The sequence below is a fragment of the Anoplolepis gracilipes genome, chromosome 8, assembly GCF_047496725.1.
Source record: "Anoplolepis gracilipes chromosome 8, ASM4749672v1, whole genome shotgun sequence".
NCBI lineage: Eukaryota > Metazoa > Arthropoda > Insecta > Hymenoptera > Formicidae > Anoplolepis > Anoplolepis gracilipes.
This window is the reverse complement of record NC_132977.1, coordinates 4404378-4422500: the sequence shown is the minus strand read 5'-3', so window position 1 is coordinate 4422500 and position 18123 is coordinate 4404378. Positions and strand designations below refer to the sequence as shown.

Here is an 18123-nt window from a genome sequence, read left to right as displayed (position 1 = left end):
GATTAATCGTTTGAGATTATTTCTCTCTCGTTTAACACTCGTTTAGTTTTTTAGAGTTAGATTTAGGTCGCAGGTTATTTAATTATTTAGATTAAGCCATATAACTTTTCTTTCTTTTTTACAAATTCAAAAAGAAATTTAAAAGCACGTATTTTTATTTGTTCTTATCTAAAAACAACTAATCAACATATATATTATTACGATCAGTAATTTAGTATTGTTAATTCAAATGTACTTGTACATTTTTATTATCATTATTTGATTTTTCCATTTATACAAGAAAAATCTCCAGAATTTTATATACATACATATATGTAATGCGAAGAATGAAACGTGACTGAAGTAGAGCTCTCAAATATGATTAATTGAAGATCAGCATAACGCTTGAAGTTTTCATGATCGAAAAATCATTGTAATTTTACACGGACGATCTGTATCATTTAAAGCGCAAACCATTTACTTAAACGAACGCAACGAGGAGCTATAATATTACCTTGGAACACGCTAAGTTTAAAACTGACTAAATTTATGCGCATGTACTTATCGTGACAATTGCATTTTTCATAATTCCGGACTTCTTCTCTTTGAAAAAAAAAGAAAAAAAAAAGAAAAAAAAAAGAAGAAGAAGAAAATAATAAGTTTACGGACGCGCATTCTTCCGCTTCCCAAGTATACGTTTATCGTAGAACAAGTTCTCGTATTTTATCGTACGTGTATCCGGCTTTTAATCGACTGAGTACGATGGCGCCGCGCCGAGATTCCCTTCTATCCTTTTTCCTTTCCGATCCTTGTTCCCTCCCTAGCCTGTTATCTTCTCGCTTCGATCGTTATCGCAATATTTATACAACAAATTAAGATATTCGCGCGTACAACGGAAATGGTCGACGACACTGTTATTTTCGGTGGGTGTAGGTAGAATCTTGCTGATTTTAAACGAGAATTTGCGTTAAGGGTCTACGCCTACGCATCCATCTACCTACATCGACTGGTATTGGATTATGACGTCAGAGGCGAGTGGAGATTCGCGCCGACGAGTCTTTATGTCGACGTAAATCATTTCTTGTCGACGAAGCCGTGTCACTTCAATCAAGCAAACTCTTGAAACGCGGCATAAACCTCATCGCGGATCCGACGACGGAATATCGCGTAAAACCGCGAATAATGACAGCAGCTGTCGAAGCTCTCTGAAATCCGAAATAACTTTCAAACCTGCGGTCTCTCTATGCTCTTGACGTCTCGAAACCCAAGATGGCTAAGGTAGAATACTGATGTACAGCCAACGGCCTTAACTCACGACAGAAATACGCGAATAATACATACCATTCTCGCATAAAGCTTGCGCAAATAACTTCTACTTAGGGAAATCATCTTTAGGTTCCATAAAGTGGGTTAATAAAATGCAACCGAGCGACGAAATGCCGTCGAAACCCTTGTGAAAATTCAACGTCGTAACTGCAATTTTTACATTGATACGATATGTTAATAAAACAGCAAAGTTTATGATAATTTTTTCGTAAAGCTGGCTTCACTGACAACCACAAAATGGAAGAATAGTTTTTCTTAGACATAAATTTTCAGAAACTCTGCGAGCGCGAATTTCCTTGCTGACGTCGTAATCCAAGATGGTAGATATCTGGTATTGCTGAGCAATGAATGGCGTAAAAGAAGGAAAAGCTGATGAAAAGTACGATAAATAAGAAAAACAAGTCCAAAACTTAGGATTTACAGGGTGATTTAAGTCGCCGAACCTTGTTCATCGTATTTCTTTTTAATCATTTTAAAATCGAATTTTCTTAACGGTAATGCAAAAAAAACATTCTCCCTATAAACGAAGTAGTAAAAAATAAAAGATTTTCGACAATTAAGCTTCGCAAGACTATAACAAAATATTGTTCTTGCCTTAAGTTTAAAGTTTAAATATAAACTTTACTTTAACAGAATCTTACAGTCTGTGAGGCTTTATAGCTGCTCTTTCTCTCTACAATATATAATGTTGCAAATTGAAAGATCGTGAGAGACAAAAGATAATTAAGGATGATAAGGAAAGATCGACTCCAAAGTTTATGGTCTCGTCAAAGACTCATCAAAGAACACATCTTGCCTTTAGAAGCTTGTTTTAGAATCGCTTTGTATGTAAATTAGTCTAATAAAACTTAAGCCCTCAATTTTAGCCGAGTTTCACATTATTACATCGATTTTATTGCTTTTTTTTTTATTCAAGATTATAATTTTATGAGAATAAAATACACACGCTCCTTTTCCAGCTTCTCATTGCTTTGCTGACGAGAAAAACTCCGCCCAGAAAATCTCGAATGAGTACAAATTTGCCTAGCTTTAATTAGCAAACACATTTGAGTGTCCGGCGCGACATCCGAAGCGAATTGATTTACTTTGCTCTAATTAAATACAAAGCGAGTGTATACGAATGTATTTACACTACCGATCAAAATATTGCATTTATAGAAATATTCACTTATTCAGAAAAGTTGTTTAATGCACAAAAAACCATAAATAAATATTACTAAATTATATTGCTTTCATTTTGCGTTAATAATTTTATGAATACACGAATAAAACTATAGCTAAGGGAAAAAAAATAAACAAACATTCATTCATTTACGTTTCCAGTAACTTTTTTTTTGAATGATGACTTGAAATGATGGTACCTACTTTTGACCCGTACTATACTTGCAATAAAATTATATAAACATATTCGCGAATAAGTATTTACATAGGATGATGCCATCTTATGCAGTGACACGCTTCGTAATCATAAGCATTGGACTGGATTTTGCGAAGATAAACTTTATTTCTTTCCTTCTCTCTTTCTCTCCCTTCCTCCCCTCCCTCTTTCACGATATTATTAGATTCGGTAATAAATTAGTTCTGAAAAAGATCAACACCTGATTGCATTTTTTATTATACATTTATATAAATAATGTGAAAATCTAGATTCAAATTAATGGGATTTTTGCTTGAGAGATATGAGACAATAATTTCATAAATAAATATGAATTCTGTTAATTATATTTTTACACACACGCACGCACGCACGCACACACATACAGGTTCAGAATTTTATTAGAATCGTAATAAAATTATGAATTAATACATAAAAAAGTTCACATTAAGAATATCTTATATCAATATGTATTTGATTAAAATACATATATCATATATTTACTTTCGATACAATGAATTTCTATAGAAATTACGTATCATTAGCAATTTTAATTGTTTTATTAAAACCGTCACAGTAAAGATATGAAAATGTTACAATTAATTATATCAGTTGTATTACGTATGTATTATACACGTTTTGAATTGATTATAATTAGTTATATCACAGTTATATCACATGCTACTGTATGTAATTAATTTTATCCTAGTTGTATTCACGCAAACACAAATTTTCTAAATTTAATTAAGATTATTTTGTTTACTTATTACACATCTTATTATTTTCAAAGAAAATTGTACTTTTGTATTTTAATGAAATTTTAAATACTGTTCATTTTTCTGACTAAGTAAAAGAAATAAGCAATATTTTTAATTTTTGTTTAAAGATTTTATTAATTAAGATTCATATACTCAATAGCAAACAGTACCGAGCAAAAAACGTCGCCCAAAAATGATATCGAGAGTCTTTAGTTGAGCTTGACATTGTCATATTAATTTGTGAATTAGTTTAGAACGGTATGTTTTTATATAGTCTTAATTAGTGGGTATACGCGTAAATATTCTCTCTTAAATACCTTATGCAAATTTACTTAATTAAATTAAGCATAGTGGTGTATATAAGTATATAAAGTCTGTTAGAACCACTAAGTATACATATTGCATACACTTATATTGAAAATATTCATATCAAAGTGAAATAAGGGAAATATATTTATTATATAAATATAAAAAATTCAAAGAATTTTTTATATTAATAATCAAAAGAAACAATTTTTTTATTTAAAAATGTATTTCTAACTTTTTGAAGAATTTTTGAAAAGCCAATTTGTACATAATTATTATAATTATTGTAACAATTATCAACGCAGGCTGTGGTTATTATTGCGGTAGACAAAAGTTCGTCATTCCAACGTAACACGAAACATTCGCATTGCATGCAAAGTGCATTACACTGTTTTAAAACAGAGTATTAGCTATTTTAAAACGCAGTCAATATCCACAGATTTTTAAAATATAAATTCTATCTTTTACATAATTTTTTAAATTATGCTTTTCATAGAATCACGAATTTAAGCTTTAAATTTCAATTTTATTTCTCCTAATATATAATCTATTTTATCTGAATTAAGAAAGAAAAAAAAAAATTAAACAATTTTAAATTCTTATAAAAGCTTAAACGTTACGTTCCGTTTTTTGTTCGACAGATAATTTCGGCGCGACGGCGTAATTATGAAGGCTAAAAAGTACTTCATCTTCAACAAAAAGGTACTCTGAAGGCATTTTCGACGCCAATCAGATTCCGAAACATTTCGCGGTGCATTCCTACGTTGCTACGCGATCGAGAGGACTCGCTCGCGCGGACTCTTAAGGATTTCTGATTCCCGATCGGAAGGAAGGAAATAACGTTCGAAATCCGGTCACCCGGAGAACGAGCGCGTCCGCACGGGAGGAGAGGAATCGGAGAGGGTTACGCGAGCCTGGGACAAACGCTGGGACGATCGATCGATTACGAGGGAGGAGAACAGGAGCGCGGAATAACTCGGAGTGTTTTTCTCGCGGCTGCGAGCTCTCTCGGCCATTCAATCGTTTAATCCGCAGGTACACGAGACAGGAAATAATGGTTTCGTTGTGTGTATTTAGCATTGTATTTAGTATTTGTGTGTATATTATCTCAAGTAAAACGGAATGTTCACGAATGCTGCCGCTTTATTGCGCATCTCTTGGGAAGATATTAAATATGCAGTTTTAACGAGCCTTCTTGAATATATCACAGAATAATCTTACAAATAAGAGATTTTCTCTTTTCATTTTGTATCTTAGATTTATACTCTTTATTACCAATGTCACAAATTGCAAGTTATAAAAGTAGCATTTTTTTGCACAAACAAAAAATTTTCTTCCTTGACCCTTTATAAATTATCTGAACATTTTAACTTCTAATAGCACTCGCGAGTTAAAAAGTTCAATTACTACAGAACTTGCAAACATTTATTCCTTCACGCTTATTCTCTCCTAATTATAATTACTAATAATAATAACTGTGAGAATATTTGTTTCCTCTTATATGGATATCTTGAATAATATTTTATTCATTGCGTATCGTTCTCTCATTTTATCATGAGTTAAAATGTCATCAAGATAGAGTAAATTTGAATATAATAACCACTTACTATTAAATTATATGTAGTTTCAAATGAACTTTCTTTAAACATTAATAGAAGCTACGGTCTATTTTGCAGTTCTCCCGTGAAGTCCGGGAAAAGTATAATTAGACGATCTAGGCTCCGGGGGTGGGGAAGAAAGTAAGCGGAGGAGAGGGACAGGCTCGCAGAGTCGACGATCAATCGTCGATCAATCATAAGAGGAGGAAAAGTGGTGGTCGGGGCGACGACACGTGGGGATAAGACTCGGGAACGTTCAACGGTTAGATCCGAGCGCGCGGTGTTTTCAATGAGACAGGGAGATGAGGACGAGGAAGTCGTTGCTGCCGATCGTTCTGCTGTGCGTTACGGTGGTGGGCCTGGCGCTCTGCCAGGAGAAAAGGTGGCTCAAGTCGACCACGAAGCACCGGGATAAAAGCGCTAAGGGCAAGTACGATCCTGATAACGCGGACAGGACGAGGGAGGAGTATTCCGAAGAGTTAAACTATGATCGGAGCTCGGCCATGGGATACAATCCTGACTTCTCAGACAAACTGGCCTATAGAAACAACAGAGCGATCGACAACTCCAGGTATGTGTTGAAAATGTATGCACATATATATTATAAATATTATTATATTAATTGTATATATTTCTTTGAAAAAATATATAGGTATATATATCGATATTAAATGAATTAATGATTTAACTTGTGAACGATCTACTTGATTTTTTAGAGCCAAACTGTATTTTCGCGTTATTCGATATATCAGCGAATTCTTTCGTAATCAGAGATATTATACGTGATATCCCGTATGCAAATTTTCGAAACGGCGAAAGATGCCGCGCATGCAGAAATTGTTTCTTGAAACAGACGCGTAAAGTATCTGATAGATTTCATAACTCTAGGTACCTTGGAATTTATTTGAATATGATGATTAACGCTATATAAGTGAAATTTTATTTTAGTCAATAAATTCCTTTAGATTAATTATTACGTGTATATTAATGTATATATATATATATATATATATATATATATATATATATATATATATATCTCGTTGAGATGGCGACACGGCGAGATTCTCTGCACTCCTGTCGCCATTGAAATTCTCTTTGATCTTATTAAAGTAATTAACGGCTTTTAAACGCCTCGCTAATTTTACTTGGTTGAACGGGTGATTCATCGCGCACAAAAAGCAAGTTCATTTAAATGCAAGTAATCCTTTTAAACCTGTACGGAATGTATTTATTTTAACATTTTTTGAGTAAAAGAGCACTTTTATGTTTTTTAAAAATTTAACAAAAAATGAAATACGTGTATTTTATTTTATTTTATTTTATTTTATTTTATTAAGTGTGCGTGAAAATTATCATTTATGTCAAGTTGCGACTATCAAGTTATTTAAAAAAAATCAGTTTTTGACAAAAATTTCAACATCAACATCACAATTTCGCGGAACATTGATCGATAGCTGATATTCAAGAGTTTAATACACAGACTTCTATACATTATACTAGACCGCGAACAATGATCTTACTAAAGGTGAAACCAGGGCAGCCATTTATAATTGGGCAGAATATTATTACTGCATTAATGGCAGCAGAATATCAGTTCAGAATGTGAATCAATACTTGTTTATAACTATCAATCAATACTTGTCTGTTCAAATGAAAATAGCTTATATTTTAATAACTTGTCAGCAAATTGAAATACGACGCAGAGTAAATATTAATTCAATCTATATATTCTGCCCAATTGTAAATTGACTGCCCTTTCCTGTTAGCGATCTAGATAGATATATAGAAGTCTGCGGTTTAATATAACAATACAGAGTTACAGAAAGAATGATAGAATCTCGATAAAGTTCAAAGTTTGCTCAGAGAATCGACAAAACTCGAAGTTCGTGAAATACAGTAAAAAGAAATTGAAGAGAGAATCGACAAATTCGTTATCTACTGTAATTAATGAAAACTCAATTGTTCCAGATCTACGGATGTCGGGTTCAAAAACAATCAGCAGTCTAGTCAGTCGTCGAATCTTCCCAAATCACATATGAAATCAAGCGAAGAGGTGGGACGCGAGAAGGGACGGCGATACAAGAACGTGACTATCGCGGATGGCATTTGTCAGAGCATAGATATCAGGAACAACGTTGACTTCTTCTCGATATTGAAAGATTGCCGCGTGATCGAGGGTTTCCTTCAGATCGTGTTGATCGAGAACAATACCGAGGCGGATTTCGAGAATGTCAGTTTCCCGGAACTGCGAGAGATCACCGGCTACTTTCTTCTGTATCGCGTGGACGGTCTGAAGAGCCTCAGCAAACTTTTTCCAAATCTCGAGGTCATCCGGGGCGATATACTCCTCACGGATTACGCCTTCATGATTTACGAGATGAAGAACTTGCAGGAGGTAAGATTTTCGCCCTGTGCTTTTTTGGTCTTCGTTTTATTTTCTTATTTTTTTCCCCCCCGTTTAACTTTGTCACTTTCCTCTCTTCTTTAATAAGGAAATAGCTCTTAAAGCAAAATTTTAAACAAATTATATTGTTCTAAACTTCTTCGCGCTATTCTACTTTTTTTATGTTTACCGTTTTAGGACCATTTAGAACATGAATCTAACACAGATCCTATTACCAGAATTAATAATTTAGCATGTATTTTAAATAGTGTTATAATGTTAGTAACTTTTTCTTGGATTCTTTGCGCAAATTTAAATGTTCTTTAATATTTAATTTTTAATTATTAATCTATAGAATATTATATTTTTTATATCTTTGAAATATAGAAAATATATTTCATATGTTTACTTACGATCGATTACACACTTGTTATTTTTTTATTTTTCAAAGAGATTTTTCTTTCTCATTAATAAATGAATTAAATTAATATTTTTTTAATCAATTATCAATATCTTTAACATTTTGCTTTATACTAGTTAATTTTAACATAAATGATTATTAAGTTGGGATTTAAAAATATATATTTATTATCTTATTCTACAAAAATCTAACCGTGGAAGGATTATAAGAGCTTTCGATGTCCGATTGCTAGTTCATTGTATTTTATACTGACACTCCATGACAAACGGTATTGTGGGACTGCAATTTTTCACATCGCGCGAACGTTAGGATTTTTATTCGTACGTGCGCACGTGACGCTCGTTCGTCACGTAGAATCCATATCGCGATCGTTCATTCCCACGCCGAATCAAGTCCAGTCAGTTCGAAGGTGTATGGTCCAATCTGTTGCTATAGGACCCCGTTAAATGGTTTGGGTCAAGTGACGTTAATCAGTCAATCAAATTAACCGGCTGTTCGACCTTTGACTTACAATTCTACGAAACTTTTTCACAGATCGGTCTCACGAGTCTGACGAAGATCTCCCGGGGCGGTGTACGCATCGAGAAGAATCCCGCTCTCTGCTTCACGAATACTTTAAATTGGAGCCTCATCGTGCCGGCCGGCGAGAATTTTATTAAAGACAACAGAAATGAACAGAATTGCCCGCACACGAAAGGTGATAGATGATTAAATTTTTTTTTTTTTTTTTTCTTTTTCTTTTATATGTAATATATAATGAAAATGTCAAATATAATCAGAGAAAATTAAAGATTATGTTATGCGATGCACAAGAAAAGATTTTAATATTATTTTACTATAAGATACTTTCATTTTACTATAGAATACTCATTATTTTACTATAGGATGCTCTCAGTGTCGTGGCGGTTATTGCTGGACCGCCCAACACTGCCAGTTGCTAGAAAGGTCACAATGTCATGAGCAATGCCTTGGAAAGTGTTATGGTTCGAGCGACGCCGAATGCTACGTATGCAAGCATTACCGACACAACGGAAGATGCATTGAAAGTTGTCCGCCTAATTTGTAAGTAATTTTTGTAAAAATGCAATTGCGATGTGTGATGCAGAAAAACTTAACTTTATATATACTCTCTCTTATATCTTGTATTTTATATACAAATATAATACAAACATATAGAGGTCGCGTAATAAATCTATAGATTAATTTCTAATTTAAATTGTGTAAATTATCCCGGAGATTATCCTAAATCATTTTCTTATTAAATTTTTTTTTAAGGAAGTAGTCAACTGACTACTTCCTTAAAATTCGAAAAATTACTCGATTGCCTTCTTTTTCTCTGCAACTCTTCGAATATCTGCGATAATTAAAAATTAAAATTGTATTACAATTGATTCGATTTGGAAAAAAGTTTCCGAGGTAACTAATTGAAAATAAATAAAATACGCAGAAAGAGACACTGAATTAAATTCTTGTCAAGATTTTAGTTCCAAGTTTTGCATAAAATATCTCGAAATTTGCTTACAAAGCATATTATACGTTGTATCTTATACTCTCGCGCTCAGTTTTCGCATATAATGTCAGTGAAGAAGAATTTAAAGTTTTGTATGACACACATAATATGTTCTATCTCTCGCAGTAGCAAGATCTGTTGTGCTACTGTAACACGGATTTTTCTGTTGGCAGATACGCATATCTGTCAAGGCGCTGTATCAGCAAGGAAGAATGCCAGAAGATGAATCAGTACAGAAGATTTTCGAAAACAGACGAAACATGGCGGCCTTTCAACGGTTCCTGCGTCACTCAATGTCCTGATGGTTTCGAGGATGATGTCGACGAAAAGAATGTATGATACAGTTACATTTTATTACGTATGTTTCGCGAATTCTTTTTTTTCTTAATTTTTCTTTTCTTGATTTTGCATTACAGGCAACAACCTGTCGAGTTTGTAAAGGCCAGTGCCGTAAGATCGGAAGCGGCGCTATTATACGTCACATTTCAGACGCTCAGAGTTTTCGTGGGATAACGGTGGTTAAGGGTGCCCTAGAATTTCAAATCAGAAACGGGAATCCGAATATAATGAACGAATTGGCAGACGCGTTCGGTTTAATCGAAGAGATAACCGAGTATGTGAAAATAACGCATTCCTTTCCGATTACGTCATTGGATTTCTTCAAGAAACTCAAGGTGATTAAGGGCGAAATTTTGGACATTAATAACGCGAGTTTCGTAGTCTTGGACAATCCAAATCTCTCCTCGCTCTTCCCACCGTCTCAAAAGATAACAATAGAAAGAGGCAGACTATTCTTCCATTATAATCCCAAACTCTGTCTCTCCAAGATAGAACAATTCGGCAAAACGGTGAACATCACTAATTTCACAGATCTCGAAGTACAACCGGAATCGAATGGTGACAAAGTGGCCTGCAACATTGTTAACATAAATATCACAGTAAAGAAGCGGGATGCAGATTCCGTAGTTTTGAGCTGGGACAGCTACAAGCCATCGGAAGGCCAGCAGCTGCTCAATTATCTATTGAATTACATAGAAACTGAGAACGAGAACGTAATGTACGAGGCGAATGCCTGCGGTAATAACACATGGCAGACAGTAGATGTTGGTACATCTAGTTGGAACTCGACCGTTTCGAAGCATATCACAAATTTGAAGCCGTACACCAAATACGCCGCATATGTGAAAACATTCACTGCAAGGAATAAGAATTCTTTTATAAGTCCGGTGGGTCAATCGGAGATTATCTTCTTCCGCACGAAGAGCGCGATACCGTCAGTGCCGACGAACGTAAGCACGACCGTAATAAGTGACAGCGACATTTTGCTCAAGTGGGCCCCGCCAGTGTATCCGAACGGTCCTATAGGTTACTATATGATCTCCGGTACGATTCAGCCAGACGACAAGGAACTAATCGCTTCCCGAGATTATTGTACCGACACCTTGGTTAGCGAAACCGAGAAGGAAGAGATACACGAAGTAACGATTAAGACCCCGCTCATCTCGAATCCTAATTCCTGCTGCTCCAAAGACACGAACGCGAAACTCGCGACTTCGAAGCAGTTTGAGATATTTTGCCATGTAAATATGACCATTAGTTACTTGTCACCTGGTTGGAAGGACTATTGCGTTTTCAATGTCTACAACTCGCCGGATAGTAAATTTTACGATCTGACAAATAACTTGTCCTCCTCTACGCAGGAGAGACAGAAAGCAACAAACGTTTCTTCAACCACTACGGGCAATATCGCGATCAATCATATGGACAACGAAGGGTTTATATACAATGTCACTGCTGGAAATAATTCGTATCACTTGAAGAAATTACGTCACTATTCTTTGTACACCATCACGATCGCCGCATGTGGTGTGAAGGTGGATGGTGATACGCCGATGTGTTCGTCCATTCAGTACGCGAATGCTCGAACTAAGAAGCGGGCGAACGCGGACGACATTCACAATGTGAAAGTCCACGTTTCGAACGAGACAATAGTCGAGGTCGCCTGGGAGTCGGTCAAGGACCCAAACGCATTCACTGTCTCCTATACCATCGAATATACGAATTTGAATGTGAAGGATGCAAAGAAAAGTACCGAATGCATACCATACACGGAGCGCAAAGAAAGATATAACAATCATTATATCAGGAACCTAAGTCCAGGTAGGTACAGTCTGAGAATGCGCTCCACGTCGTTGGCGGGCGATGGCGCCTTCACAAACGTGACTTACTTCTCCGTCGGTTTCTCGGACAAGAATCAGATAATGCTGGCAACGTTACTGACCATAGTTGTGATAGTCATCAGCGGGACTACGATAACGTTTCTTGTCAAGAGTCACCAGAAGAGGCGAACACAGGAACGCTTGATAGCCAGTGTGAATCCAGATTACATTACGGAGACTAGGTACGTCATCGACAGCTGGGAAGTGCCCAGGGAAAACGTCGAGATCCTGGAAGAACTTGGACTGGGTAATTTCGGCATGGTATATCGAGGTTATTTGGACGGAACTGTGCAGGTGGCCATCAAGACGATCTCCGAGAACGCCAGCCAGCGAGAAAAGAACGAGTTCTTGAACGAGGCCTCAGTCATGAAAAACTTTTCGACATGGCACATCATCAAATTGCTAGGCGTGGTCTCCATGGGTAATCCGCCATTCGTCATCATGGAGCTTATGGAGAATGGCGATTTGAAAACGTATCTACGTAGGATACGTGATACTCAAATGGTACCCGATCCGTCCAGGATAATGAGAATGGCGGCGGAAATCGCCGACGGTATGGCCTATCTCGAATCGAAGAAATTTGTTCATCGCGATCTGGCCGCGCGCAACTGCATGGTGTCGAAGGATCTCGTTTGCAAGATCGGAGATTTCGGCATGGCAAGAGACATTTACGAGACCGATTACTACAAGATCGGCAAGAAGGGTTTGCTACCGATACGTTGGATGGCACCGGAGAATCTTTCCGACGGTGTGTTTACGTCCGATTCGGACGTGTGGTCGTTCGGTGTCGTTCTGTACGAGATACTCACCCTCGCCGAAATACCATATCAGGGCTTCTCGAACGAGGAGGTGCTGCATCATGTGTTGCGCAAAGGTATGCTAAACATACCGCGTAACTGTCCCGAGATCGTACAGAAGATCATGGAGAAGTGCTTCAAGTGGCGGCCAAGCGAACGGCCTACCTTCATGGAGATTGTTGCCGAGTTGGAACCGTTTCTAAATCAGGACTTCTGCGAGAAGTCCTTCTACCACTCGGACGAGGGGATCGAGATTCGCAGTCTCGGCGTCAAAAAGGTCTACCACAACGCCGCGCCGATTCGATTCCACTGGGGTCACGAGACTGCTAGGTGGGTGAAAGACTTTGAGGACAATGTGACGCTACTGGATCAGATGAAGGCGGGCACCAGTCGTGGGCGGATCTTCAAGAACGGTTTCCAGCATTTTGGTAATGTAACTAACTTCGAGGACGTTCCGCTTGATCGATGAGATTAGACGAGTTATATATTAATTATAAGCGAGAAAATCTAAGCACGAGAGAAAGATAAGCTGCTTGATGCCCTCGTTGATCACAAGATCTGCGGAAAAATCTGTAGATATTAATGTACAAACAAATACTCAGGGCAATCCGCGAGTGGTCCTGACGAGATTGTTGGACGAGAAAAAAAAATGTTACCAAGTCGTTTGTTCGCTAATGCGGCAACAAAAGCTTCGTGTCCTTCTCTCGTTGCGGACCAAACGTAATTAGATCTTGACGGTGAATAGCAATGCGAGGAGACCTCGGGAAAGATGATGTTGTGTTCGTAAAATATAAACTAGGCCATCGGACAATTAGATAAAGATTTGTAGGCGCGTAGTGTTTCTATCTTGAATAGCCTACTGAAAACTGCAGCTTCACAGATCCGTGTTTTCTTTCTCTTAAACACGCCCGGAAGCTCTGAATCCTTTTGCCATTGTCATGACTGTTCATTCCTTTCAGAGTTACTTTTTTCAATGTCCTTTGTATACAAGTCCTGAAGCACCTATTTCCGAACATCGTACTTTAACATAATCACGGAATTTGTTCAAAAGATATTTTTTTTTTGTCAGCATTTCTCTCTCTATTATTAAGAGGATTTTATTCTTTCGCACTCTTTTGATACCAGATAATATGATCCGGAATAATCAAGAATTAGATTTTCATTCCATTCTCGATTGACTGAATATTAATAATAACGTGGCTACAAATGTCGACCAGAATCTGAATATGCTTTCTTTTTATTGCAATATCAGATATAAATATGAAATATATATCAATGCATATTCAATCAGCGTGAAGAGAATTTTGAATGTAAATGCACGCACGATTTATCGCACGACGATAAACACGATGTACATGTTAATTATTGATCTTGTTACGAGTTTATTATTATCATAGCTCCGCTCCTGATCGTTTCGAGAAATGCTGTTTCAGGATTAATTGAAGGTACACACACACGCGCACACACACACATACACACACACACACACACACACACACACACACACAGCGGAAGAATGATTTACGCAAACCAGAGTTCCTTGTCGCACGCGTATCCGTAGCATGAGACGTTATTACGATGTATAATCTCAAGGTTGTAAATAATTACTCTAATTACAAACAGTTATCGTATAGTAAGTTAATAGAACTGAATGCAATATATACGCGCATAGCCCCCGTAATTAATTTATCGAGAGTTTAAAAAAAAAAAAGGAAAAGACAAACTTTACCCTCGCAAGTGTAAATAAAGTTACAAGTTTCTCCCTCGCAAAAGCGCGGGTACCTCGTAGATAATTATTGCAATAAGAGCGTGTCTACAATCTCTACAATTCGCAGTCTTTAAGATAGAAGAATTTTAGCATAGACCGGCAGAGAGAGAGAGAGAGAGAGAGAGAGAGAGAGAGAGAGAGAGAGAGAGAGAGAGAGAGAGAGAGAGAGAGAGTGGGGGGAGAGGGGAGGAAGGAAGGAGGAGGGTGACGAGCGGGGATGTAAATCAGGGGTGTCGGTCAGATCACATGTTTAAGTTTTCTGTACGGCATGAAATTATATGAACCTGGAGAATGTTTTTAGCCTCGGATCTCCTGCAGATATGGAATTGGATGACGTAAACAATCAGTAGATAGTAACGACAAACTAGGTAATAGAAAGAAACGCAATATGTTGAGATTACTATGACGGATCCTATCAATATTCTATATTCTACTCTGTACTTTAGTTTTCATTTCTTTGCGGAATTCCTCCTGGCCGCGTGTTCTATTCGTGGATACGAAACATAAGTTTACATCAAATATTTGCATTTTATTAGACGTATTTACTTAAATCTCTCGTCATGGCGTCACATCTTGAAACGGTTTGATAATCACTTTGAACATAAATTAATCAAGTCAGCGGGACGATTATATACATTTATAAAAGCTGATTCGAGAGATTCGCAAACAAATTTCTCGCCAAACACATTTTACTGAATGTAACTGATACTGAAAATAATTAACATACAAACATCTTTATTGGCATAAAATCAAATTTGTCTTTCTTTTCACACTTTAAAAGAAAAAAAAATATATATATATATAAACAAAGCATCTTTTGTTCGCGGAATAGGATTACTTCGCAATCAAAAAAACTAATCTTTACATTTTATTGTTTTATAAAAACCTAAATTCAGGATTACCGCAGAAATATATCTGTGTGCATATATTCTACATAATTTGTATCAAATTGATCTCCCTTTTCATTTATGTAGCTTCTTTTATATGATTTGCATTTTATTTTAAAATAATATCAAATCTATGCAATCGATAATGAAATTATTTCTGAGAGTGTTAAGAAAAGATAATTTCTAATAGTATAAGAGAAATTAATACCTATAATTATATTATAGGTATCTCTTTTTATCTTGCTTGCGGAAGAGAAACTTTCATTTTCTTTCACGTTTTTAATACAAATATTTTAAACATCTTTGAAAAACTTGTTTAAGAATTATGATAGGATCTATCTTCAATAGAGATTTCAGAGAGAGAGAGAGAGAGAGAGAGAGAGAGAGAGAGAAAGAGAAAGAGAGACAGAGCATGTGTATAAATATAATAGAAAAATGCTTATGACGAAAGAAAGTATAACACCGAATTTTTTTATGATATATCGTATCCGTTGTCAGATGATTGTACAGTATAAAAGTTATCATCTCGTTGTCCCGGCAAGGGAACAAGCCAATCTTCCGGTATTTAATAATAATAAAAAAGTGTTGTATGTTAGTAAGAAAGAAAGAGAGAGAGAGAGAGAGAGAGAGAGTGTGTGTGTGTGTGTGTGTGTGTGTAAAAGAGAGAAAGAAAGGACGCGCATGTATACTTTTATATGTCGCGCATCGATCGTTCAAATTAAAAAAAATCATGTCTCGAAATTAAAAGAAATAATTTCCAAGAAATCAAAAATTATAATATATGTATCGATTAACGAAAGAGAATAACCCACACACATACACACATAGATCAATTTGACATATTTTAATATGATAAAAAATTCAAAGATTCAATTATTTCTCTAATCGGGATAGAAAATAATACGGTCGATGTCGATGCCGATCTTTGCTAAGCGCGATTCAGCCATTCCCCTGTAAAGATAAATTTTGTATCGTGGACAAAAAAAAAGGAAAAACTTGCAAACACTCGAGATTGTGGGATGCGGATTCCCGAGCGGAGGATTCCCGGAGATTCGAGTTCCCTGCGAATAAGTTTTCTCCAACTGTTTCGCATCTCTTGGTCAGAGTAATAATGCGTCATATAGCGAGACTAAGTGCACAGTAGTAATTAGTAATAACGACCGACTTAATTGCAGCGCGTACCGCAATGAAATGCAATTTGAACCGCTTTCCCGAGTAAGTAATAATCCCAATCTCTAAATTCCATTACGGTTTTGCTGAATATACACAAACGTTAAACTCTTTTTCTTATACAGCGCGACAGTCAGCGCAATTCGTATACAGAAAGAGATTTCAAATAGAGTTCCTTCAATAATAAGAGTTAAGCGGCCCCTCCCCCCCCCCTTCTCCACCTTATGCAAATAAATTAATGTCGACGATACTAAATTTAAATTGAAAAAAAAAAAAATTACCGATTTAAGAATCGCAGAAATATATTTACTTGCAAAATTCGTTAAACGTGTGTGTACATTATGTCTCAACATGAAATTAATATTTATCTATGCATTTTTTTCCCTTCAAATATTACGTCTCAAATTTGCCTGTTACATATGGCGGATTAAATAACTAAACAGAAATGACAGGAATTTCTTATTAAAGCACGCATTGTAATACACACTGTATAAAACTTAATTTTTCGTTTTTATTCAACTCTTTTGACGTTACATGATATGGAAGCTGAAACCTGAATCTACTCGATTTTCAGGTGACTGCTTTACCACTCTTTCGGTGGTATTAAAAATATATAGATTTTTATGATGGTAGTCAGATTCAAAGCTGTACCAGCTCTTCTTCACAGTATTCTTTTTGCAAAGTTGCGTTCGTGAATGATATAGCGGTGAGATAGTGTAAATAGGAATAAACGCGTCGTTTCTTATATACATAATTCGGAGCTTTGCGCGCGCGCACGCGCGCGCGTGTGTATGTGTGTAAAAATAAAATTTATTTATATAAAGATATAGAGTGTAATAAAAAATGTAAAATATACATATATACATAAAACTATAATTATTAATATCGCGTGTTTGTACGCGCTTTGACATCTCGGAAAAAAATTAATTTAATAATTGAAATATTAGAGAGCGAAACCATATATTCGAATACGTTCTCGCTTTGAAAAAATTATGATGATTCGAATTGTGTACAGAAGCAGCGTTACCATTTATCCGCTCACCTTTATATCTGTCATTGAATATGCAAAAAAAAAAAAAGAAAAAAAAAGAAAATATCACAACGTGTTGATATATATATATATTTTTCAATTGTTGCAATTTCGCCGATTGTCGGCACAGCACGCATTGGGAGAGAAATCTGCGACCGCACGGGCGGTTTTATTATATAGCAATACGATTAGAGAACGCATTCTCGCTACGCTATAATATTTTACCATAATAATAAGATAAGCTTAAATAAGATTTAAAGACAAGTTTGTACTGTAACGTAACCAAAACAGGTCTCGAGGCTCATTAACCGGTTGATTCCCGACCAATCGGCTGATGGACCTTATTTTAAATTAGCGGTACGACGCGTTTAGATAATATTAATATAATAATCATCATTCTGCAGCATTTAAGCTTTAAGCTATACGTGCATAGTAAAGCTCTGTCCTAAAGAGTATCATTAATTTTAACATTAATATCCCCATACATCGCGTTATAATCCTGCCGCAGCGTTGCTATAAAAGTAATGTGTACATATATATATATATATATATATATATATATATATATATATATATATATATATATATATATA

The 18123-nt window shown here is 35.9% G+C and overlaps 1 protein-coding gene across 4 annotated transcripts in view; it reads left to right on the top strand.

Annotated features, from left to right (window-relative positions):
* The window catches only part of LOC140668574 (insulin receptor), a 65508-nt gene extending 50943 nt beyond the window's left edge, over positions 1 to 14565 (top strand). For 3 of the 4 annotated variants that reach the window (XM_072897727.1, XM_072897728.1, XM_072897729.1), the window contains 7 exons: positions 4386 to 4779; positions 5421 to 5913; positions 7314 to 7740; positions 8684 to 8846; positions 9034 to 9211; positions 9833 to 9992; positions 10076 to 14565. In XM_072897727.1, the coding sequence (XP_072753828.1) occupies positions 5645 to 5913; positions 7314 to 7740; positions 8684 to 8846; positions 9034 to 9211; positions 9833 to 9992; positions 10076 to 13144 (4266 nt within the window). In that variant the 5' untranslated portion in view covers positions 4386 to 4779; positions 5421 to 5644 and the 3' untranslated portion in view covers positions 13145 to 14565. The remainder of the gene's footprint in view (positions 1 to 4385; positions 4780 to 5420; positions 5914 to 7313; positions 7741 to 8683; positions 8847 to 9033; positions 9212 to 9832; positions 9993 to 10075) is intronic. The other variant, XM_072897730.1, reaches the window with a different exon arrangement.
* Positions 14566 to 18123: the final 3558 nt, after the last annotated feature.